This window comes from Melampsora larici-populina, assembly GCF_000204055.1.
Source record: "Melampsora larici-populina 98AG31 unplaced genomic scaffold MELLAscaffold_10, whole genome shotgun sequence".
NCBI classification, from domain to species: domain Eukaryota; kingdom Fungi; phylum Basidiomycota; class Pucciniomycetes; order Pucciniales; family Melampsoraceae; genus Melampsora; species Melampsora laricis-populina.
In genome coordinates this window covers 542,226-567,985 of record NW_006768774.1, presented here as the reverse complement: position 1 = coordinate 567,985, position 25,760 = coordinate 542,226, and the positions used below count along the sequence as shown (strand labels likewise).

Below are 25,760 nucleotides of genomic sequence, written 5' to 3'. Positions count from 1 at the left end.
CATATGTTTGCGTAATAAAGCTTCATCAATACTAATTTCATGTGAATAATCCACCATCATCACAAAATCTTTGCCTTGATAAAGTGTGACATTGAAATCTGTGCATCTCGAAATATATTGTGCCTGAATCAACTTACACATCCAAGTCATTTATATATATATGAATTTAAGACTCACAGCTGAATATGAAAGTTAGATAGGTAAAAATGAGTGCCCCGAGATGTCCACAAATCTGGAGAAAAGATACGCTAGAGCCAGCGTGATCTTGATGTCGAAGTTGAAAACGGGTGCTGCAAACGCCATTCCAAACGCAACAGTGATAGTCCAAGTAGGCCTTGTAACGCTGAGGGCCCTTTCAAGATGGAAAAGGCCGGTGTGGACTGTCCATCTATACGATAATACAGTTGCAACTTGTAAGATGACGTCCAAAGTGAATTTCACCGGGTGACATAAGAGTTTGGATGAAAAGCGCCAAATTGAGGTTGCTCTTGAGTAGGAACCATCAGCACGGGCTTCAAAGAGAGACATCTTCTCTGATATATGGTAAATTTGGTGTAGAGGAAGGTTTTGAACTTGGTGTAGAGGAAGTCGGAGTCAAGGTGCCAACTTGTAGACCTTTCATTTACAGTCTTCGTCATAATTCATCTGTGGATTTCTTTGTTGATACGAGTGAGAACGTCTACAATCTTCTCCGGCTCGATAGATCTGTCACTCATCCATCAATCATCATATAGGCAAGGGTCAAATCTCAACTTCACGTAAGCCCGGCTTTGCGTGGAGAGAGAGACTCCTATACAACCAGCTTAATGAAAGACAAAAAATATAGAACAGCGAGTTCCTTGCTGTCACCTCTGTAGGTATTTCATCCGGCTTGGTAGGTCCATTACTCTCTTCATATGGGCTATGTGCTCACGTACCTCTTCTCCTGTTGAGAGATAGGAGGTCAACTCTGTTCTTTGCTCTGTATAAAGATCAAGGTTTTGTGCCTATTCCTTTCTTGTTTGTACCATACATATCATCACAAACTTGTTCATACCATCACAAACTTGTTCATACCATCTTCAAACCCTTGATCATGTCATCAACAACCACAAAATCACTTCCTAAATCTTTCCCTCCTCCGGCGATAGACCCTAGACTATGGATCAACCCTATCAAAGCCCCTCGTGGCATCTCATGGGCAAACCTTCCTCCAGAGATATTGTGCAGAGTCTTCCATTTTCTACCCAATTGGTTCAACGGAATACATCGAGTGCTACTCACATGAGTGTGTAAGCACTGGTATTACGCAGGCATTTATGTGTGAGTTATATCATCATCCACAATTTAATACATTTCTGTAAGACTTACAATTTGAATATTAGGTGTTGGAAAAGTATCCAAATCTATGGAGTGGTGAACACAATCAAGCTTAATATGACTGCTCTTGCTCGCCCAGAACTTGCTGCAATGACCGCAGAGCTTGAAATATACAATGTGCAATGGTTTGACTTCTCAGCAGCTTAATTGGATGTCAATAACTCCCATGGAAAAAGGCTCTGTTGCCAATTTTGTTTGGCCAGATTTTTATTCCTTCTTGTGGCTCCCCAATGGTGGTGGTGCCTGTCTTATGTAGTTGTTTTAGCTTTGTACATGCTACTCAAGTCTTACATTAAATATGAGAAAAAAGCAACATTTTTGCGAGTATGAAGTTAGGGCCTTAAATAGGCTGATCCATTTGGTAGCCAGATGTCAACGCGGTATAAGTCCGGCCAAACAAATCCAACTGCCAAAGCTTTGTCCTTGGGTGATAAAGTATCCCAACAAGTTTCACAGGTATTGCTGGAAAGGCTGGTGCCATAGATGTAGAGCTGTGCGATCAATTTGGCTAGTTCTGGGCGTTTCATGGCAATAATATTTAGTTTGATTAAAGCTACTACAACACCGACTCTAATTTCCCTCCAGAATCTAAGAAATAGAAGATGACAATCAGGATAAAATCGCAACAGTCTAGAAACTTAAATACCACTCACATCTGGATTCCAATTTTGTACCAATGCTTACAAACTCTTGTAAGGTGCACTGGCTGACATCCCTCGCCATGATTGGGAACATGAGCTGGAATTTGTGTGAATATATTGGACAGGATATGTTCGGGGAGAGTAGCCCATGAGATGGGAGAAGGCATGGTGTTATTATATAAAAATTGAGGGAAGTGCTGATGGTAGTAAAGAAGAAAACGAAATAGCTTCACCTTTATAGTCACTCAAAATCAAAAGAGACCCACTTCAGGGGTTGAGGAAGTTATGTAAATACCCTTGGCAAAAGTAGAAAGTACACAAATGACACATTTCTTTGGCGGAGGTACCAAGACAAGGTAAATTTCTTCATTGACAGACCTTGTAGACACAACATACAGTAGATAAAAAAACATTAATTTGAGATTATTTACACTATGAACAACTTTGTCGATGATTGAGGGGAAAAAGACTCAATATTGAAAGATAGTGAAAATGACAAATGAAACTGCTAGCTTGTTTACACTATGGACAACTTCATCGATGATTGAGGGAAGCAAGACTTGACATTGAAAGATAGTGAAAAAAATGACAAATGAAACTGCTTGAGGTTATTCACACTATGAACAACTATTTACACCGAGGTAGCAGAGAGCTTCAATGGACACTGCATAGCCAATGGCCCAAAAATGCTAGGAGTCAGATTTCAATGAGCGAGAGAGGTGAGTTATGAAAGATCCAATCTTGACATACCTTAGATTCAGTCATCATTGATGATCATGGCAGACTTATCACCATCATCTTGTTGATTGTTTGCTTTGTTGGATGATTCATCACCAGAGGAAGGAGTTTTTTGTTTAGTAGGGTCAAAATCTTCATCCTCTTCTGAGTCTTTGTCTTCATCAGAGTCCAAAAAGTCGTCTTCAAATTCACCTTCCTGATAATAGGCTTCCTCCTCATCTTCGCCCAAAGTATTACTCAAGCCGATGCCGGTTCCATAATCTGTATCATCATAATTGTTGCTACCTTTAGCCTTAGCCTTAGCCTTAGCCTTACCTTCAACTTTAGCTTTAGCTTTACCTTTACCACGTAGATCTTCATCTTCCTCTGATGAAGACAAAGAGGAAGACGTTTTGACAGACTCAAGAGTGTATGGGGCCGATATCCTATCATAATACTTTTTAATAAACTTCGAATCACTCAATTTTTTTGCCGGGATGGGTGTGGGGTCTCGGGAGTAACGACTTTTTAGCATTGGGGAGGAATATCACCTTTTTGGTGTCAGCAAGTGTGAATTTGAGATGTTGTGGGAGTGAATTGAAGTAAGCTGGTGATAAGGTGTTAAGGGAGCAACGTTGAGGCGGACGGTTGAATAGTGATTTCCTGTGCAGTAATGGTACTCTACAAGTGCAAAATTGAGTAGGTTTGATGAGAGCTGGGTTGGCGGTGGCAATATCTTGATCCAGGCGGCGCAGGAATACGGTGGCCTTTTTGGAACGGTATTCTAACTTCCTGATGATCCAGAAATGACCATCTTTACTGGGCTCATTGTCACTATGAGATGCGATGTTGTCCAAGAAATTCAGGTAGCGTTTTGGATACTTCATGGCCTTGGCAAACTCCAAGCGATGATGATTTCTAAGCTAAACAAACACAAAGTCAGCATGCTGTCCAAGATGAACAAAGATAGTTAACTTACACGTCTTCTTCCTGTTTGTGCAGTCTTCCGTGCCGCATCCTCAGCACACTTCCCAGCTTCCTTCAGTTCTTTCTTAAACTTGCCAGCCATGAGATGATGTACATAGTGATCATAAATTTTAACTAAAAGTTTGACATTGTTGATATAAGTAGCTTCCATGTTCGCAGTGTCGAATGCTCCACCGGCAGCCACTTGGCAAAATGCCAAAATTGCACTGATTCTACAGGCCGAGTTGAGAAGTGAATTGGTTGCTTCACTCAAGTTAGGTCCCCAGCGTCGAAGACCTAGCTTAGCAAGACTGCTATGAATGAACATTATGTGAATTTCTTTGAGATGGAGAGTCTCACGACCAGCCTTTTGTGTAAGTTGATTGTCGTTCAGAGTTTGAATTTTGTTTTGTGCGATAATGGCACGTGAAGATGAATTTGCGAGGACACTTTCGATATCAGATTGTGTGGTGAAACAGGAATAGAACTCCTTCAATGTTTGCGGATCTGGCGCCTGCGGAACTGCTCCCTTCTCAGTCAGACCCCAGAGAACTCAAATTGTCAAAAAGAGTGCGTTGTGAGTATTGTACATGGAGTCAGTATTCATCTTCTTTTGACAATGACTACACATAGTGGGCTTACCTTGACAGGCTTGACACTGTCTTCCAACTCACGCTCCTGCAGCTGGCATGGGTGTCGCTTCAGAGTTGGAGGTTTTATATTCTTGCTGGATCTTGATGTGGTTTTGAGCGGAGTTGATCTAGATTGAGTGGGTGTGGAGTGCGGTTTAGACGACGACTTTGAAGGTGTTTCAGCTGAATGCCTTGAGCTCTTTGAAGTGGAGGCCTTGGATCGATGAATAGTTTCCTCTGAGAAAGTAGCCGTTGTCTTGCAAGAAGATGACGAAGGCTGTGACTTCTTTTCCATCTTCATCTCATTGAGCTGATTTCGAAGTAGAGCAATATCTTCATCCTTTGATGAAACTTGGCCTTTGAGATCGGCGAGCTGGGTAGCAATAAAATCTTTGAGTTTGTCTGACAAATTTTCGGACATGATAAAGTATTGAAAACAGAATTGCAGAAGAGATTAAAAAAGCTAGAGGAAGATTGACCGCCAAAAGATGTTAACAGAGATCGAAAGATATTTGACAAAAGTTAAAAGATGAGCGAAATACTGAAGGGAACTAACCAGGGAACTGAGGATGAGGGTCAGGATGGGTTGATGGTTTGACCGGGTTTATAAGATATACACAGCAAGTGGTTAAGCAGTGTTTTTGTGTGTGTGCAAACAAATACAACGTCATAGCTCAAGCCGTATTGACTGGGACATTTCATATGGCCAACTTGGGATTGGTTGCTTTTGATCCGCGGGGATCAGAGGAGTTGCTCGATCCTCTTATTTCCAATGTTTGTATATATAGATCCAATGTGGGAAAATCCGAGGTGTAGCACACAGGATTGGCAGTCGCAGTCACTGTCGCATGCACTGTATCTACTGCTGTATCACACCAGATCACACCCGGGGCCTGTGTATGCGTCAGCGCGACGTAACATTTGTTACGTCACCTGTATGCACGTGGTGTTGCTGCACAACGTCAAGGGAGATTGAAGAGACGGGTCTTCCATGTTCATGGTCCAAATCATGTCTGGTCTAGTGATGGGCATGATAAGCTCAAACCTTTTGAAATTACAATTTAGGGTTTCATTGATGTTTGGTCTAGAATGGCCTTGGGTTTATATGTGGGTGTAAATAATAATGATCCACGGAGAATTGGTTATCACTATCTAGATATTGCTGAAAAGCTTGGAAGTATTCCGCAAAAGATGTGCACAGATCATGGAACTGAGACAATCAAGATGGCTGGCTTTCAAATGTCATTAGCTCAAGTTTATGGTAGTTCTACTCCTGAAGAAGCTGAATCTGCTCATCTCTATACGACTTCTCAACGCAATCAGAAGATTGAAAGTCTTTGGTCACTGTTACGGGAAGCAATTGCCTTTGTGATTCACAATGAGATAGAGGCAGCTATCAGTATGACAATTTGTGATCAATGTTATCCTCTACAGAAGTAAGTTATTCTTTTTCCCTTCGATGATGTTTTGCTAAGCAAGCATTTATATTTAAGAATGCTCTTCCTTTATCTTTGGATTCCCATTGTTCAGAAACTCTTGGATGATTATACTCAAATAAAGAACACTTCACATACTCAAAAAAATAAATAATCAGTGCTTCCAACAGGTGTAATTCCCAATGTAGTCTACTCTTCACTCAAAGAGTTGAATGGCATGGATGGCCATTTTCCAATTCCAAAATCAATCAATCAAGCTCTCAGACAGAAACATATCCCTGATTCAGATACACTCTTTCAAGTTACTCCAAAAGCCTTCCAAGACCAAGTTGCCAGTGCAATCAGATGCTTAGAGATCTCAACTGATTACATTTCAATTGAAACTGTCTGGCATGTCTTTCCAGCTATCTTGGCTGTTCTCAGGTGTCTTAATGTGGATGTAAATGAAGCAAGATTGATGTATAGACACCATACTGACTTTGTTCCTGAGGTTGAAATTGGGGATAGAGATAGATTGGCACCTACCGTCAATATAGCTCATCCACCTGTGCTAAGCTAGTATTTTTCATGGTTATCCATATTTTATTTCTTTTCAATTCAAACTCAACATTTTTAATCAATCAGGATTTTTCTGGCTCAAGGAACAAGTTTAATCAGTTAGATTTGGAGCTCTGAAGGTCAAACCTTTCTGCATCTACAATTTAATTCATGATATATGGAGTCTACAAAAACAATATCTGATGTGTATAAGAGCTAAAGTGAATATGAGGTATATATATTTGTAGGGATTTCTAATTCAGGGAAAATTTATTTAATTTGGACAATCCACAACATGATTCTGACAATCATCCTCATGACCACTCCCTTCCAATCAATTACACCAAGTCTCTAAGGCATCTTCCTCTGATTTGGAGGTTTTATTTCCAGCATCTTCTTCATGAACGTTTGATTTTTCATGTTCAGGCTTGGCTTTGGAATTATTCGGTTGTGTTGTGTATCCTGCTCACCCACCATCCCATACTTGAGAGATGCTGGCTTCAAGTCAAGCGCAAAGCAAGCTGTCCCACAGTGATGAGTTGAAATAAATGCATCAACCCCATCTTGGTGTGGGTTGTTGCATGACCACTTGTACCTATATCGATTTTTCGACTCCAAGTGAGCTATATTGTCATAATCATGTGAATAGATATATAACTTTAAATTGATAACTTCCCTGAGGTCAACCACCCGCATACCAGTCAGTAGTCCATCTTTTACCTTGATGTTCAAAACCAGTGCTTGAACTCAGAAGTAATCGTAGGTAAAGTGCACAAAACCACAATCTGATAATAAAGATTCTGGCTGAGGATGACTAAAATTCCTTGTTGTACATATAACTTTCAGTGGTTGATCCGAGACTTCTTCAATGTGATATATGTTATCGGCTTATCTTGAATAAGCGTCAGAAGCATTATATTGAACACAACCCAAAAAGACACACATGTAAGTAGAAGAAGAATTGAGAGAAGCAACAGCTTACTTGTATGGTGTTCAACAACCACCTTTGATCATTTGTCACATGAATAGAGAAAACCATTGCAATCTTGAATTGTTCAAGTAGGCACAAAGTCAGATGATACACTGCCAAATCTGTTAGGTAGGTTTCTTCTTTACCAAGATTCATAATCTTTGACCACAACAGGACAAGTTTTTCCATCAATCAATATAGTTCCCGTGTAGCTAGATTGCCTTGTTTGCTTACCGATCAAATCTTTTCAATATCTTGCATTGCCCACCATTGACCAAACTTGAGGTTCTTGGGCGATGGATCAAGACTTGAGTCATCTGACTGAGCAACAAGTGCAATTAAAAGTCCATTACTCCAAGGCATTGAGTCTGTGTCATCCGGGATATGATCTTCGAGCTCAGGTAAGACATCCCCAAAACTTTGAATCCAAGAGGGCTCCATCAAAGATAAATGGTGACCTGTATAATCAGGACAAGTATCAATACCATTTTGATGAGCTTTTACACCAAAGAGGTACTGCTCACCTATTTTGAGACAGAGTTATAGAGCGTCACTCCATGAAATGATAGTGATGGTCCGATCAAGGCCGGCAGGATAACTGTCAGGAAAGGGAGTTGCATAGTCTTGAGGGCCATCTGAAGTTGAGGTGTCATACTTTGGTTGCGCAGCCACAACTGAATGCGCAGAGATTGTAAGAGGGTTGATACCCTTTGCCAGCTGATGGATACGCCTAATAGAAAGCTTTACAGCTTTTGATAGATGATCTGTCCATGTCATCGGCTAATCAATATCTGTTTTTTGTCATCATCTTTGTTCACATCCTGTATGATGTAGTGTGGATGTACAGGGAAAAATCTGAAAAAGATCTTGATTCTGTTGATGGCTCCTTGATTACTCACAAACAAGGGATGGTGAGCAAATTCCTCATTGTACAAAGGATTGTGCACGAGCTCCGTTTCAATGAATACCATGCATAACCTTGCCAATATAGGGTCATGTTCTTAGCTGTGGCGTGTAATTTCAGTACTGCGAAGTGTTTTACATAAATTTTGCATTTGTCTCAATCAACATGAAGAACACAAAGAAAAGCCAATTACATATGTATGTCCCACTGGTGATAACTCCTTTCAATCTGCCCCTCATTGCCCTAATTGAGAGCAAATATGAGCCAATGGTTTGCTTGAGTTCTTATCAACATATCAGCAAATAAAGGATACAAAACAACACATTATCTTTCAATTTCCTAGCAAGACGTGTTGTGATGGTCACTCAAAGACAACTTTCCAGATCTGTTGTCAAGATTTAACTTGGTCCCTTGTTCCTAGCCGGCCACAGCTTTTGATGATGAACTCAGCTTCATCTGAACCCAACATATCAATCAAAGACTTCTCTATATATTTTCTTAAGCGGTTGAGACTATTCTATTTGGATCTCACTCAAGTTCCATTTTATATCCTGATCAAGGACTTTGTGCAACTTGTACCAGCTCTAGCAAAGATATCACTATCTAGTAAGCTTTTGTAACTACTTATGTTATCACAAGTTATTGATCAAGTAGTACATTTTTGTTTGTTTGATAATTATTCCAATCCTTCTAGCCTCCTAGTCACCGGTATGGCCAAAGAAAAGAAAAGTAACCCCAACTCACCAACAACGCAGACCCCGCTCCACATTATCACAACTAGAAGCAGTGCTACTGCTCAGGACTCATCAAAATCCGATGCAGCACCTGAGCACAAACCTGCCCCACAACCAGACACCGTGTCTGGAGATCCTCCCCGAAGTCAACCAACACCAGCAACTGTTTGCTGATACAGTCATTCAACCACTTCACCTCCTCCAAACATCCCCAACATCACAGCTCTTGCCCAAAGTTTACACTCCGACCCCGGTGGCAAGATTTTCAGAGTCACCAAACCAATGATTTATCAAATTCTCCTTCATTTCAACCCTTCGACTAAGCACCGTGTCACTAGTCAAAAAGTTGTCTTGTACAAAGCTTTCAAGCATGATGTACTGCCACTCATCTTACCGTTTCAGCTTCCCCCACCTCCGGTTCCGATGCAGCCGGATCAATCTATAAAAGACTTCAATCCCTCAAAAGACTACTCAAAGGATGCTACACAATGCCATTCTGGATAAAGCTCCAAAAACCCAGATACCTTCAAACGCCAGGCTTGACAGTTTGAGACTACTTTATCAAGCGCATGTTGATCCAGATCTTGTTATCCCTGGACAAACCAAATTTATTCAAACACCGCGAGTTGTTAAACTGGAAAATTTAAAAGACGAGGATATGGAAGATCTCCGACTCACTTTGCAAGCTTATGCTCCTAAGGTGTTTGTGCATTCTATCCCAATGACACACAAGGTTCTGGTTAGCATATATATGTTGTTTGTTCTTGAAGAGGAAGATACTCCGGTTCACCTTGTTCGTGGATTTCATTATTCAGTCTTGGACTGATATCAAGTTGGTCAGTAGAGCTTATCCTTACATGTCTATCAGATCATTGCTGTTTTAATTGTAGAATTGTATAACCTGATCCTTGGACTTTATAATCAAAACAATTAGGTCAATAAAATGGAGTTGCCGCTTTTACGTGCAGGTTTGTCTTTTTGTCTTTCTCTGTATTGTTTTGCGTCATACGTATTTTTACTAACAATTCTATGTTTCACTCCACCTCGTATTTCATAGGCTTTCATAGATAGGATTTGAAGATTGTAGTACAAGGAGTTTCACTGTAGAAGGAACCAGGAGTTTCAGGGAATCAGTAGATTGTAACATTAGTTATTTTTGTGGCACTTATCTGTTGATGCAGACAGTTATTTGTAAGGCTCCTCTTTGAGCCTGTGTTTTCAGCTTTTTCACACCAACATATCAATTTTCTGTCTGTTTTTTCTTGATATTGTATCCGCCTTATCTTGCTTATCATCGTTGGCTTTGGATACGGTCTGAAGTTTTACCCAGCTCCGTACAACACCACATCAAATCATGCCTCCATGCCCCAAAGAAGATGGTATAATACATTGTGTAGTTTGTTGCTGCCAAGCAAGGGAGTGCCATCTTGGTCAATATATTGATGCTCACGGAACCTCTCAACACGGTGTGGAAGTCGCACCAGAAACACAAGAAGCTCATGCACTTCTAGACAGGCGAGCGCTGGCACGTTCTCATAGTCAAAGGATCTTGCCTTCTGTGTCCTCTCACACAACCCCAGTGCTTGCTTGAAGAACTTTGTATCCTGTATCTCGGGTGGTCCTGTCAAAGCTTTGGACTCAGATAACAAGCTTGAACGATCTTCATTGCCAGGATATGACAAACAGTTTGCCAAGAGAACCTGTGGTCAGCCCCTTTTGAAAGGGAAAGAGATGCCCATCAGTTGATACGCATTCCAAAACTTAGCCAACTGGATTGCATGTTTGTTATCTCGACCGCAAGTGGAGCATTGGCTTGACCAATCTCTGGAAGAGTCTTTGAGACCTTTCAATGAATCTGACGAAGTGACTGACATTCACCAATCTTGTATTTGGAAACAATTCCGTGGACCAGGTGGAAGTCAGTTCACTGCAAAGAGTGGCAATCTGACATTTGGCCTGTTTATCAACGCTATCAATCCTTCTGGTAATAAGATCAGTGAAAAGCACACTTCAATCACATTCATCGTGCTAGGGTGAAAGTGTCAGAAGCCATTCACTTGAATAGCAATCAACTGACAAGCTGGTAGGTGCTTTGATACAATTGTAAGGTCCATTGGCAGATCGCACTTGAGGCCGGGGCGGATGTCCATGTGCATTTTTGGGAATGCTTTGAGTGATCTTCCTGCGGAAAGAGTCAATGCCAACAAATATATTTTCTAATTCTCAGCTACACAAAGGAAGCCTGCGGATCAAGCAATTGTGTACCACCAGATTTTGAAGGACTGTTTGCCGCGTCATCCGCTCTCTTGTCATCACTGCAAGCCACTTTGATTGATTCAGACAGGGGAAAGAGTTCTGCTCTTGACAGAACAACACGTTCATGCAATGTTTGAAGCTATGGGCTCAATCCATAATTCAATCACCTTTGTTAAATTGGTAAAAAAAGTAGAACTTACATGACAGTGTCTCGAGCCTCTTCTGGCATCTGTTGCAATGCCATTCTTCTGTTCTGTATCCAATGCTTCCTGACGAAATCTGCATTAAATTGAGTAGACATTTAAGGATAAGCAAGCCTTTCAAGAGAGAAGATATGAATGTACCTTTTGGACAGAGATTTCACATGGGTAGCAAAACATTTCTGTATGAGAAGCCGATTTTCGGACTCCAAAGATCTCAGAGCCACGTGTTGTCTGGATCCGACTTCAAGAGTGAGAAATTGGGACAAAAGCTTTCTAAACCGACTGCATTCACCATCTTCCACATGATAGACAGTTGTTGAGGGGATGAATCCTTATGACCAGGACCGTCTTTGTACGGGAATTTGGGATTATTGTGACTGGACAGATTGCTGGAGTCCTCTAGATCAACATTCATTTTGTCAAGGTCTATACATTTCATCCAGGATTGCTTATCCGCAGTAGTTGCAGGAGAAGGGAGTGTAGTCTCTGCGTCGGATTGACCCCGAAGAGTTTCAATGTGAAACCGTATGTGTGCCTTAAAAATTGATACATAGAAAGTGATCAGTAACTGTGTCCTGCCTCATGATCCTCAAGAGACAGTAATACTTACCGTGTTCCGCCCCTCCTGCATTTTTGGCGGTACAGCTATACCTGATTTGTTCACAAGCTTTTGAAAAACTTGGGATAAACAGCTTGGTACATATGTCTTCAACATTTGAGTAAGTCTTCTTGACAATTTTGCTTATTGCTTCCACGGCGGCCGCGGTTTTGGAAGCCTGAGCACTCGCTAATGACTGATTTTTGAAAACTTCACCAAACATTTCTGAAAGCCACTTGGTAGATAAAGGGACGTCTGATTTTGGACTTTCCTCGGGCATCTTGTTTTTCAGATCAAAAGATAGTGGAGAGGGAATGGAGTAGTCGTGACCCATTTCAGAATCACCTGTACTCATATTGGGGACAAAAGATTCATCTCCCTTGCTGTGATTCTTGCTTTGTTTGTTTTGAGTAGGAATCAAGTCACTTTCAAGAATTTCCTTCTTTTTGCCACGTTTCTTCAACTTGCTTGATGTTGAAGGAGTCACCAGAGCCAAAACACACACTGTTGGCTTGGATTGAACGGCAGATGAATGTACAATTATGGGATTGTGCATATTACTAGAGGAGCTAGTATTCAGAGGAGGAATATCTTGTTTGTTCGGAATTATATGCCAAGATGGATTTGATGATGAGTGAGCAGATGTACTCAGTGGTGGATCGACATTGTAATTGACACTGGGAAGTGAGATCATGTAGAGGTGGAGGCTGAATTGTTTTCCAATTAGTCACTCAGTCAGCAGAAACCCTCACCATTCAATGGAAACAAAGTTCAGAATAAAATATTCAGGAATACACTAACACTGACAATGTCTTTTGCTTTGAAACGTGAAGGCTTTGAGTGTTGGCGCAGGCCCTGGTAGATCAGGTGTGTCCTTCAATGCCGGAGGTATGACTGAACGAAGTGAGGCTCCTCATGTCAATTATATCATACTTCATTCAATCACAATTCTAAAGAATATGAACTCACTCAGATCATTTTATATCTTACATTGCTTGACCAGCTCGTCCTTATCAGCATCATGAAAATCAAGCCCGACATCTCTGAGAATTTCAGACAGCTGCGTCCGACCTGAGGGATGGCTACATCCGGTATCGAGGCTACAACATCTATTTCTTTTGACAGCACGTTTTGATCAACTTCTTTTGAGATGGTCTGCGAACGCAGTGCTGGAATGGAAAGACCACCATCCACCTTGACCCTTTTTCTATGCACATGTTGTCTCAGGAGTTTGATGAAATGATCACAAATGGTCTTTGACCCGACCGCAACCCCGAGCTCTTTCAAGACATCAAACCCTCCAGTCAGTCAACCCCAATTACACTCATCAAGACTCCTGGGAAAGTGAAGTGCCCCTTGTGAGGCAAAGAGAATTCCAAAAGATAAGGAACAGGGTATGTATTTCACAAATAAGTTTTGAAGATTGTTTGCAAAGCTCATGAAGACATGTATACTTATAATCAACATTTTGAAAGGATCCAAAGCCTGTGGCAGAGGCTCGAAGTCTTCTAAGAAAAAAAAAGTTAGTCTTCTTGTTCTTTTTGCCCGCAATTCCATGGAAATACCATGTATATGGGGCTCTAGGTTACCCATCCAGTGCCATCAATTAACACGCCTCCATCTCCAGCTGGCGCTGCAATTCACATGGATATTGACCCACCAGGCTCAAATTTCCTTGGACAACATACACGGGTATCACACGGTTTCATCAAGCATGAGGATCAGGATCTTCAAGATCTAATTAAGAGCTCCCTTGCATTCACCTGGAGCTTTGTCCTGCCTAATCACGAAGGAAAAGTTAATGAGAAAGCAGCTAGACTGAATTCGGACAGTGGCAAACACTGCACAGCTTCCAATCAACCACAAGATACAAACACTCCTGAACTCAAGGCGGATCTTATTCAGTTCTGGAATCACAAATGTATGCATTCAGAAAATATTGGTGAGGAGATATTTGTCTCTTTTTGATGTTTATCAGCTGAGATGTCTTTGATTGTCTGATCAGTGATAGGAAAAGACATTCTTGCAATATCTCCAACTCCAGCGTCTGGAAAGATCAAATCAGGAGCTGATGTGTTCTTAGAAGAAAGGTGATGTGAAGACCGTTGTGAGTATTCATTCTCCTCTTTCACACTTCCACTTGCTCATGTTTGTGCATTGTTTATCCAGTTCTGCAGCTTGAAGAATCCCAGAAGGTTCTTGGAAAGCTTGAAAGCTTGAATATTGATCTTTTTTGATCAAGGTGCAAAGTCAAAGAACAAGGTAAGCATGTTCTGCAGCGTCATACAAGATGGATTCTCTTCAGCTGATGTATACTCATATGCATATTGTAGGATTCAATCACTCAAAGCCTCCAATGATATCTTGAAGCAAAAGTGCAACAAACTCAGTGGCATGATAGAGGAGCAAAACACTGACCTTCAAGATCAGACTACCAAGATCTGAACCCAGTTAGACATGGATTGTTGGGATATCTTCCTTCCTGAGGGGATGCTTGAGAGACTAATAGATATGGACAAGGACGACAAGGGGAATGAGGAGAATGAGGACGGCTCAGAAGAATATCAAGATCCTGGACAAGATCAAGATGAAGAGTGAATCTTGCAGAAGGCACAAACTTTGACTCCTGATTGTATTCTCAACAACCTTATTTGATGACCATCACGTAAACTAGAACACAACCTACTGAAGATGAAGTTTTTGTGATGTATTCCGGATTTTGATTTTCCTAGTTCAAAGAAATGTAACATCCCAGCTCTATCTTTGAAAACAAAGAAATTTGCCTGATGTTTGTTATTGTTGAGAGATAAATTGAGAAGAGATGATGAAGATTTGCCCAAAAACCCAACACATTTTTTGCGTGATTCTTCACAGACTTGATTTTTTCAGATTTTTTCCTGTACATCCACAAAATTCTACCACGCTACATCATACAGGATTTTAACAAACATGATGAGCGTGTAGACAATTCCCTCTGGATCACGACTGATGTTACTTTGGGTTTTATGTTATCTTCAGATAGTTGAGATAATCAATGGGCTATCTGTAACTTCACTTTTCTAAACTCGGGGGAAAATATTACTATTTTTGTAGTGCTTCACATCATATCAAATATTGTTCTGGATATTTTCAGAAGGGTTTTTTACCAGAACACCAGAAGGTTTTCTTTGAGTGAGTTGGGACCTTATGGTGAACATGAAGCGTTGAATAACCACACTGTGTTTTTCAGAACACTGCTGGTATTTTGGTGTCTTAGGGTGTGTTCATCTAAGCAATTTTGGGTGAGAAATCACATTCTGCAAAATTCAAAATGTCTATTTGGTGCTGCATGTCTCATTTTTGCTTTAAAAAGTTGACAGAATGTGATTTTTGGTCAGAACTTCCTCAAGTGAACACACCCTAATTGATCAGTATCAACATCCCAGGTGATCTGACATGTTGGTGGCAATCCCAGGGCTGTACCCTCCAACAGCAGTGCATTTTGGGGATTGTGTTCACCAAATTTTACAGCTGATAGCAACTGACAGCACCAAGGAAAAGCCAGTAAAAGCAAGTTTAGGTAATTCTTGCCTTGCGAATGAGAATCCACAGGACATATCATCCTCAGCTCTGGCATCACTGCTCAGTGTAAGTCAATCTGGTAACACACAGCTTTTGGAATAGCTCCAGGTCTTGACACCCAGGAATTGCAACAACCTTGTGGCACCTGTGTAATGCCCTGATATCATTCACTCATTCACTTACAAACACTGCAAAGATAATATATTTTTCCGTGGTGAAAAATGATTGCATTTATTTTAAAACGATTGACAAAAAACCATTTCTGAAATTTAGGGCCCAGTTTTAGCCCAAAGTTCTTGGAAAACGGATTGCAGAGAGATACAATGCTGTTTGTCCTTGAACGTTTTTTTCAAGCTGCTTAGAGTGTTTTACTCAGAAGTAACTCAGCAAGCAATTCCTGATACTCTTTCTGGTTTCTGAAAGCTCACAGCAGTTCAAAAAATCCAGAAAAATCCGGACAGATCAAAAATGCCCTTTGTAATGTTTGGTGATTTTTTTGTATTTTTTGGTGCCTTTGTCTTGGATATATGCAAGGTATAACACCAAAAGTTGTTCTCTGTTTTCCAAATAAATTGTGAATGTATTTTGAGTCACCAATGTATCAAATGTGGACGGATTATCCTGAATTTTTTTCCACATAATGGCACATCCTTTGTTGTGTTGCAAATTTTTTTCTGGATGGTTTTGGAGCCTTGTACATATGTCAGCATAATATATATAGTTTCAACAATACAAATGTGATGGTATACATACTGAGCCAGCATGATCTCAAAAAAAACGTTCAACAAAGGGAATGCTGTCCTTCACTTATGATTTTTTTTCTGGCTTGTTTGCGTTAATTTTGGAGGCTTAAATGAGTGCGCAAGTTCTGCATTTCTGTCTATCTTGCCGAAAAATCTGGGAAATCACCAAACAGAGTGCTAGAATTTTTCTATATCCGCCAAAATCTCCCGCCAGAGAGAAAATCGCACAATTTTACTTACCTGATTTTTTCAGATTTTTTGGACCAATATGAAGCATGCCATTTCAATTGCTGGTTTCAATCATTTTTCACCATGGAAAAATATATTATCTTTGCAGTGAAAGGCTCCACAGCTCAGCTGACACACTTATTGAATCTGAAATCTACAGATAGAAGTTTTTTCATTGACTATTTGTACTTGCACAGCCTTTTTGGGAGAAATTTTACCTTTTAGATACAAAATTCTTCTTTTGATATCTTGCTCCATTGCTCTAAATGCTGCTTTAGCTGGATACTGTGAGTAACATTGGGAAAATCTTATTTTGCATCATGGCTTGCAAGACATCTGGCATTTGTTGACGCACATATTGTCTCTCAAATACAGCTTCAGATCAGGATGTGATGTTTCAGGACTTTGTCCTTGATGGTTCAATGTGTGCCGCAGCCCTGCTTGCCGGTCCTTGACTGCAAACAACAGAAGTTATTCACCTCAGTACATGAGTACATGGTGGGGTGCACTTAAATTGTGTGCTTTGCAAGCAAGATTGATTACTTAGCTATTTGGTTGAAAAAAAATTGCATCACATATCATCTGAATAGGGCACATCAATGAAGCAGCAATAAGTGTAGCTATGAATTAAAGGGCGGATAAAAGCTGGAGAGCAAGTCTGGAGCAATACCCAAATTATTGCAATAGCAAGTCAATAGAAATTCCATGTTATGGGTCAAGCAGATATGACCATACAGGCACACCATAGGCACAGGGCAGTTGTTGAGAATATAGTCCATACAGTTAATACACTTGGCAAGGCAAATGAAGCGGGAGCAAGAGAAAAAAGCACATGATATCTTCAAAGAGCCTGCAGAAAAATATGATCTGGTTTATGACCATTGATCAAACAGACACTGACCTATACAAGGACTGTGAGAATCCCATCCTTCAATTTATTTTACTGTGGTTGAGGTCTTGCTAGATGCAGAGCACTTTTCCAACTGAAACATCCAAGGTGGAGTATTCATTTCGTCCAATCACCACAGGTTGACATTTCATCTCATTTTAATACAGAGATAGACTATGCAAAAATGACCAAAATCACCTCTGAGTTTTTGCTTTGAACGGGGGTTGAGAAATTTCTGGTAAATTAACTAAACCAACATTGCCTTTATCATCAAACTCCTCAAATTTGATTGAGACCATGAAATCTGTTTCAAGCCTTCCAAAGTTTATTCAAGTTTGCAAACTACTGATGATATTCCCTTCCAGAAAGAGTTGAGTTGGTACGCTTGTTTAGACTTGTTAAGTTCTCAAACTTGTCCTTACATTCATTGATCAAGAAATTGTCCTTCAGTTTCCGATCTCTTGAATATTTGAAGGACAATCTCATGGAGAAACCAACATCTGGTGAAGTCAACTATGCTCATTCTCTTCATCCCAACATTCCATTGTGATAGATACATCTGAACCTGCTTCTTGATATGTCTTTTGATGGTGTTATTGGGTTTAATCAAGGATGTGTCTTGTGTTATAATCATGTCTTGTTAATTTGTAAAATGAGAATCATCTTTGGTTGGAGTAAGTTTTTTTGTCTAATATGTCATCCTTTCTGAATATCCTTTATTTCACACATTTCATGGATCCACACCACACCAGAAAAAATCTCAGGTGTGTGCAATGTTGGTTCCATATACTAACCACAATCACACAACAGAGTTGAGGTGATCCTGTACCAAACTAAGACTGCAGGAACCCCAGTCTGGAGCATTAAATTGCATGGGACATGCGGCAGACTGGCATGTGCAACCAGGCAAAAAACTTGTATGGGTGCAATGACTTTGCTTGTGGGGACCACAATGACTTGTAGTCACCTTTTGCAGTGAATTATTCATTGTTATGTGAAAAGGAGTCAGGATTAACTGGTCTGTCTACCTTTTTGAAGAATTATTTTCGCCTGATGCTGTTTTGTTATGTTATGTTACTTCAAGCATAGATGTAGCAAATACTTTTTGGACATATCTGCTTATATCAAGTACATTCACAAATGGGTAGACATGTGAGATGAATCAATGCATGGATGAGGCTCAAGTAATGACCTACTGCTTTCAAGTGGTAAATTGCGCAGGTTATTTGATATGTCCAGGCTACATGGTTTTGGAGCATATCATCAATTTGTCAAAAAAGTTCAGGTGCAAAGGACACGTGGCCCCTGGAGAAGACTTATAAACCAATGTGGTACGAGCCCCATCACTTTGAATTTGAAGCATACTTTGGGGCAGGGCACAAATAGACTGCCTGCCCTGGGCAATACAATGGTATTTTGAACAGCATCTTTTCTCACCTTACAAAACTTTGTGAAGAGGCCCCAAAGGCTAAACAGGAGAAAAATATTTCTCTCTTGACCCAGTCATGAACAAGCCCAATGCTGCCACTAGGGTTTTGAGGATCTCAGACAAGCCCTTCTAGCTTATACGGCCCAATGTCTGATGAATGCATGTTGGCAGAATGGAAGACAGCTATTTGAAAAAAATTAAAGGTCAAACACCATATTCAATCAGACTTGGAAGTTATGTAATTGAACTGAGGCTGACTAGTTCATTGTACTACACTATTTATAAGTGGAGAGACTAAAGCCTTGACATGTTGTGTAGTGTTCCCTTCACTATGGATGCTCTGCGCAGGGTATGCAACATATAGTTGAAATTATAGCCGGTATTGGAATTGCTGCGATATTGCTTAATTGGAGAAAAGAGTGCATTCTGGTAGTGACTTAAAATGTGCTTTTGAGGACATCAGAAACCCGGAAAATGTAGTATAGTCCAAGTATTGTAACTTATGGCCCCTTGCCCAAGCTCATCTTGTTAAATGGCACCAAACTTCAATCAAGAATATGATTGACAAAGACAGATAATAGCATCACAAGTGGTTCACCTTGCAAGACTTTTTGTATCCAGGACATCCAATACATCGAGGGGAGCTGTCTTACCTATACAAACAACTTTTGCACATGTAACCAGACTCACATTGGAAATGTCTTCACAATAAATGGCAACTTCCAACGCAGGTACACCACTTTGGGGCAAATCACTCCTCAATGCATTTTTGGGTTCTAAATGCAATAAACAGTTATACAACTGAACAAAAATGACCACTAACAAACAGGGCCTGATTTATCAGTAGTGGTGCTATGTGAAATGCTCCAGTAAGCAATCCTTCAACAGATATCAGTGAATAATATGAAGATGTCAAAATGCATTCTGAAAGACATACATATATATGTATTTCATATGGTACCTCATCTGAGATGCTATCTGACTATGTATTTGTAAGAAAGCTGGATGGGTATCCTGGAGCCCAATGTAACATGGATATTTGAGAATATGTATCTGATGCCACAACTGATCATGAATTGGTATACTGAAAGGGACAATTTTAGTTTGACCCTCACTCTGTTTTTGTTATAACCCATTTGAACAATTTGACTGGAATTATCAATATGGATTGATATGAACAATGTCAGCACAGTTGATATTAAGACTGAGGACGTCTGCACTCTGAGTTCTCATTAATTTCTATCATGTCCCTTTTCTAGGTGTACACATCTAACCTGGCAATCTGCATAATGACCACTGATATCATTATAGAAATAAGCCAATATTTCTGCCAAGAGTGATCCTGTATTGATATGAATTTGTCCTGACTCACTGATCAACTCAAGGAAAGCTGTGACAGTGCACAAAAACATGTGGTGCCCTGTATTGATTGTTCTATACAAATTTTGTTTGCAAAAAACCAGATAACTTATAAACTGGTGAAAGTGAAAGATGATTCTTCAAGTACACAGTGTGAAATGATATTTTTACAACCCACGCAGATTGAAAAAGACCCTGGGCGCAAAAGTTGAGGAATAATTATTGTCAGGGCAAACACATAAGATCTTAGTGTATGTTTAAACTGGACTTACTGAATAGTTGTTAGGTGATTGCCCTACATCATCACAATCAACTCTGGAACGGAGCTCAAATTCCAAGAACACAACACACCTTCACACTTTCAATGTAGATCTTCATCCAGTCACAAGGTTGTTTTATCATGCAACTCTTGGACTCACAAGCTTTCAGTCCTTGAAGTTAACAGATCAGTCATTTGTCTCAGCAATGTCAATTGAAAGTAGCAACATCTCTACTTCCCAGTAACTCCAAAGTCTGTTGGAAATGAAAATTTTTGATTAATTCCCAATCTACTTAATTCCATACATGCAATTCTTTCATCCATTGAATCAACCCATCCTCTATCCAAGATGGTCCTCAAAATAAATGCTTCATTGATCAGGGCATACATAATGAGATAGCTAACTATGATGAAAATGACAAAAAACCTCTCAATTTTTATCAGGGAAGTCTACCTGGAGCACATCAACCAGATCAGATCTATTTAACTTCAACTGCTTCAGTGATAAATGCATCATTCTCCCACCCAGATTCAGCATTGTCTGAGAAGCCTCTTTCAAATGTGGAAACCAATTTTAACCAACTTCTTAGCAAGCTGTTTCAGATATCTATCCTTCCTCAAAGAACTTCCATCACACTTAGGCCGCTCTTTCAATCATTTCATCAAACTTTGATCGCACAAAATTCAACAGTGGAGATGGGTTCACCACCTCCAATGATTTGAGTCTGGTTTATGGCTCATTGCAACCATCAAGTTCATCTGGTTAGCAGAGGCCTGCCATGATTGGATGAGTTTCACGCTTCTGCACTACACAGGACCGCCCCCATTCTCAAAGGTGGTGGTAAAAAACCAAGTGTTGTCCCTTTATCTTCCCAAACACAAACCAGTTTGCCCCTAACCCTCCAGCAAACCTTTTCAGTACTCATGGAATCCTTGTTGATGAAAATACATAAACTGTTATTGGCTTACCATAACAATCCAATCAGCCCTTGTGAAATCTCAACATACTTCAGGTTTGCAGCAGGCGAATGTTACGTAGAATACATTGGTTGTATCATCATTCCCATCTTTGGATGGACTTCCCACACCCCCTGATCCCCCTGTAACTTCTCCATTGGACAAGGGGCTCTTGTCCCAAATGCTCTGACTGTATCAGCCAAGCCAATCAATTTACGTGGTTCTTTCTGCTCTCCAACATGTCTACTTGGTGACAAGAAGGCAGGTGACAGAGTTGGTTTGTCTCTTTTGAAAGTCCCCGCATGGTGACATTCATCTATAATATCACCACTCAGTGCGTCATGGCAAAAATCATGTCCATGTACAACATAAGACACTCCCGTCTCAATCCGTTTAACAACATAATTTTCTTCCTAACATCCTGCAAAGCACTTATTTTCTCAATTTGGAATGTCTCCACCACAACACATTTGTTAATTCCAATATTCACCATCGTGATTCATGAGTCAAAGTCATCAGTTTTGATTTCCCTTTCCTGTTTGATTGTTTAGACAAGGTTCCCCCACTAAACACTATCATGGTAATCTCATCTCCATACCCACTTCCAGGATTAAAGATGTTCCCAATTGGAACCTGGCTACTAGGGCCCAGATTTGTCTTCTGCCACTGGTAAACAGCTTCATGAATATTTCCCAAGTAGCCATTGTGATATATATAGTCAATTTTTGGCAATTTGTGTCTTACTCTGAACAAAGTTACACAATATATTACATGTGATTTGCTTATCCTGATGAGCGGGTACCCAAGCAAAGCTGTATGTAGCTGATAGCTAAGGATTTACTTGGAGGTTTGCACATATGTAGTGTTTGCTCAATGCCTCAGATGTGCAGTGCAAGAAGACACTTTGGTGACCCATTCTACTGTCAATCATGTTCCCACCAAGGAACCTATTTAATGCTTCCAGTGGCCATTAATTTTTGACATCTATGACGATTGTGGTTTTCCCTTGTGCTGGAACCTGAATGTGGAGATATGGTCACTGTGAGTTCTACCCACCATCCTAGGTGTCAGCAAATATCTCTCCCCTTGTACCACTGGGTCCATGGTGGCCCCTGTACGGATCTTCCAGATGTTGTCTTGGTTTATGACGCTGCAAAGGTTCTGAACAGGGGTTTCTCCTCTGGTTTTAGGGCACATGAAGAAGTGCAATGGCAAACTCAACACCTTGTCATGTTCCAAGCTTCCTTCCCAACAAAGCAATTGACACATGATTGGTCAAACCGTTTGTTTGATGATGACTTCAAGAAGGTGTTTGTATGTCAGGGTATCCCATGCACTTTGGATGTGTTGCACCTATGCTGTGAGTAACAAATGGAGGTCAGAATATACATATATTCTGAACTTGGAGCTCCAGATTGTAAACAGTTTTTGCTCCTGTTTTGCAAATGCTATGCAAATGATCAAGTAAGACTCATCAATGCTGGTTATATTGGAAAAAGTCCCAAAATTCCAGTATTGGCCATTGGTATCCAACTCCTCTGTATTTGCACATAGTTTGGAAGTTTTGCAGAATTTCTTTCCAGCCCTTTGCACGGCCGCTTGTGGAGTTTCTCCACCCAGGAGACCCCATATTTCTTCCAAAAAGTGGTGAGATAGTAAGGACATATTCCTTAATGTGTACTGATTACATATGTGGCAATTTCACATTTATCCATCTCCAAGGCAAAAGAATGGCATTGTACATTATTATTGACTATGGGTGGGCATTGAAAAATGCTAATGATGTCCAATGAAGCTGCAGCCAAGGCTCTGTGCCAGAAGGCATATGATGAGTTGACCTTCAAATGTCCCCAAAGGTGGGCCTGAAATGGACCCTATGCAAAACAGTGAACAATGTCACTGTGTATGTTGTGATGATCATTTTTAACATTGTTGAACCTTGGCTGCAAGTATTGAGTGTTACAGTCTTGGTATGTGAGGAGGATAAAAGCAAGTGGTTGCAGTGTGATGGGATTGCAATGTGAGGGAAAGCTTCAGATAGTGCTGCTTGGGATAGGACTGCTCCTAAAGCAAAGTCATAACAGTCACATTCTACAATGAATGGGGCTTATGGATCTGCAATTGTTGGGTGCAGCCGTGAAGGCAAGGTTCAGCATTTCAAATGCTTGGCTGTGGTCTTCATCTCATTTTAATTTTACTACATCTTGAGATGCTTGGTGCAGGGGTCTAGCTATCATTAAAATGTGAGGACTTCAGCTGATGTTTTGAGTGTGCTCTCACAGCTTTGTCATTTGGTTCATTCATTTCAATTTGATTTCTTGAAATGATCAATCCTAAGTCCACTATTCCTTTCTTTGAAAACTTGAAGTGCTTGGGTTTCAACCATAAGTTCTGAGCTTTCAGCACGTCAAGAACTTCCTTCAAAACAGCTTGATCATCAACACCAGGCTTTGTATAAATTGAGATATCATCTTGGCACACTGCAACATCCTGACCTATGTAGCTAATGAATACGTCTTGAATGGAGAACTGAAAGACTCCCGGCGCTGCTGTTGGTCCAAATGGCATATTGAGAGGTCCAAAATATGCCGGATCTGCAGATGAAAGCAATTTTTGCTATGTCCCCTTCCCTGACACGTAGGTTGTTATACCCATTCGACATATCTAGACTTGTAAACCAATCCACATCTAGTAAGAAATCCACCAATTCCATTACGAGTGGAAGAGGATATTTGCCTTTGACAGTGAGTGCATTCAGGCATCTGTAGTCAGAAAAAAGTCTTATGTTACCGTTATTTTTCCAGTAAAAAATACCGGGGCTGCACAAGGAGTGTTGTTTGGCATATCTTTACATTAGCTAAAACTTTCTTTTCTTGGGTGATGATGGTATGATTATTTCTGCTTGCAGGGCCGCATTAGGGATTAGATAAACACAAAAATTGTATGGATGGTGATGTGGTAGTGCATTTGAGTTGAATTTTCCAAACATAGCTCTAGGTAACACTCCAGTACCATTTCCTTAGCAGTTTGTTCTGACTCATCTTCCACTCCCTCTGCTGCCAGTTTTTATGATATGCCCCAAGATGCTTTGGCTGCGTCAATAACAGTGTTGACAGCTTGCTGGCTTCTTGATCTTGAGATTTGTGTGTATGCTGAACTTACCAAGGCTACATGGTTCAAATTCTGTAGGAAAGAACCCTGCTTTCTAAAGTTCTTCTTCATATTAAACGCAGGAGGAAAAGCACACATGCTTGGTTTACCCACTACCCTCATCAGGCCTCAATTTGTGGTTGTTCAGGGCTGTTTTTGGATACCATGAGATTGATGCCAAGCAATTTTGGTTGTAATCACTACAAGGTGCTAGGAAGGAATCATCACAGGGACTAACATTGATGCTCACATCCATGTGAGTATTGTACACTTTCCAGGATTCTCTGAAAAGAATTGTTTCTCTTTCAGATCCCTTCAATTGACAATCCTGGTAGTGTTCAGGTGATCATGCTGTTGTGCTCAAACTTTGCTGTAAATTGCTGGAGAATACTCATTTCCATCTGGCATGAGCATTATCTGAGCTCAGTCTCTCAGATGCATGCTCAGAATTGGTTCATGAGTCACTGCATACTCAGGACAGCTCACCACCTTGTCCAAAATCCCTGATCAGCAGGCTTCAAGGCATGCCACTGAGGATCAGCTGAGCGTCTGAGATGAAGTGGGCAGATGGGTGAGCCCTCCCTCAGGCTTCTTCACTAAGGAAAGATGCCTTAGGCAGGCCTAGTCAATCCACTCAGTTCCTGTTTCTCCTGCAGTCAGCTGACAAGCAGGAAGAAAACAGGAAAAAAAGGGGATGAATTTGGACGTAAAATTGAACAAACTTTGAAAAAAGAAGAACATTTCAATGTGAGTATCTATTTTTGTCCCTGTGCATACTTGCCAGCTGTTTCTTTAACTTTGTGAGACAAGGTAGTAAAAAACTCACATTGCATCGGGGTAAGTGAGTTGTTTAAAACTTGCACCCCCTTGTTATAATTCCTGGCTTACCTCCTAGGCTCCAAATTGTGGTCCATGGAGGTGCATTTTGGTTGCAACAAAACTGTTGAACCACTTGCAATGTTAGTGTTGTGCGCTTTCAGTTTCCAAGCTCCCCAGTCAATCAGTGTGTGATTCCTTCTGATACAAGGTATTCCTAAGATTAAGTCATGTTGATTTCGCAATTCAGTCTCATTGAATGTTCTATAGGTTGATTGGCCATCAACAGAGGAATCCCCTGTGTGGGTTATTTTCAATTGATGTCCACTAAAGCCAGTGACACTTCTCTTCAGTGGGAGTGTTGATATTTTCTATCTGTGTCTTTGCACAAATTTCCCACTGAATGCTTTGTGCGT

General features: G+C 40.5%; 5 protein-coding genes across 5 annotated transcripts; 2 read left to right on the top strand and 3 right to left on the bottom strand.

Moving 5' to 3' along the window:
• Positions 1–2,757: 2,757 nt before the first annotated feature.
• Positions 2,758–4,736, bottom strand: MELLADRAFT_61518 (uncharacterized protein; the record flags this gene model as incomplete). The annotated part of the gene is made up of 4 exons (XM_007407680.1): positions 2,758–3,186; positions 3,269–3,640; positions 3,832–4,212; positions 4,326–4,736. The coding sequence occupies 4 exons, from the start codon at positions 4,734–4,736 to the stop codon at positions 2,758–2,760; spliced, it is 1,593 nt and encodes a 530-aa protein (XP_007407742.1).
• Positions 4,737–6,622: 1,886 nt separating this feature from the next.
• Positions 6,623–8,035, bottom strand: MELLADRAFT_104591 (uncharacterized protein; the record flags this gene model as incomplete). Its single annotated transcript, XM_007407679.1, has 5 exons — positions 6,623–6,750; positions 6,987–7,008; positions 7,271–7,292; positions 7,527–7,782; positions 7,858–8,035. 5 exons carry the CDS (start codon positions 8,033–8,035, stop codon positions 6,623–6,625), a joined length of 606 nt encoding a protein of 201 aa, XP_007407741.1.
• Positions 8,036–9,374: 1,339 nt separating this feature from the next.
• Positions 9,375–9,830, top strand: MELLADRAFT_104590 (uncharacterized protein; the record flags this gene model as incomplete). The annotated part of the gene is made up of 3 exons (XM_007407890.1): positions 9,375–9,635; positions 9,712–9,732; positions 9,765–9,830. The coding sequence occupies 3 exons, from the start codon at positions 9,375–9,377 to the stop codon at positions 9,828–9,830; spliced, it is 348 nt and encodes a 115-aa protein (XP_007407952.1).
• Positions 9,831–11,123: 1,293 nt separating this feature from the next.
• MELLADRAFT_61516 (uncharacterized protein) lies at positions 11,124–12,647 on the bottom strand (the record flags this gene model as incomplete). Its single annotated transcript, XM_007407678.1, has 3 exons — positions 11,124–11,211; positions 11,353–11,431; positions 11,966–12,647. 3 exons carry the CDS (start codon positions 12,645–12,647, stop codon positions 11,124–11,126), a joined length of 849 nt encoding a protein of 282 aa, XP_007407740.1.
• A 950-nt stretch (positions 12,648–13,597) lies between these two features.
• MELLADRAFT_104588 (uncharacterized protein) lies at positions 13,598–14,551 on the top strand (the record flags this gene model as incomplete). Its single annotated transcript, XM_007407891.1, has 4 exons — positions 13,598–13,874; positions 13,959–14,043; positions 14,196–14,215; positions 14,463–14,551. The coding sequence occupies 4 exons, from the start codon at positions 13,598–13,600 to the stop codon at positions 14,549–14,551; spliced, it is 471 nt and encodes a 156-aa protein (XP_007407953.1).
• Positions 14,552–25,760: the final 11,209 nt, after the last annotated feature.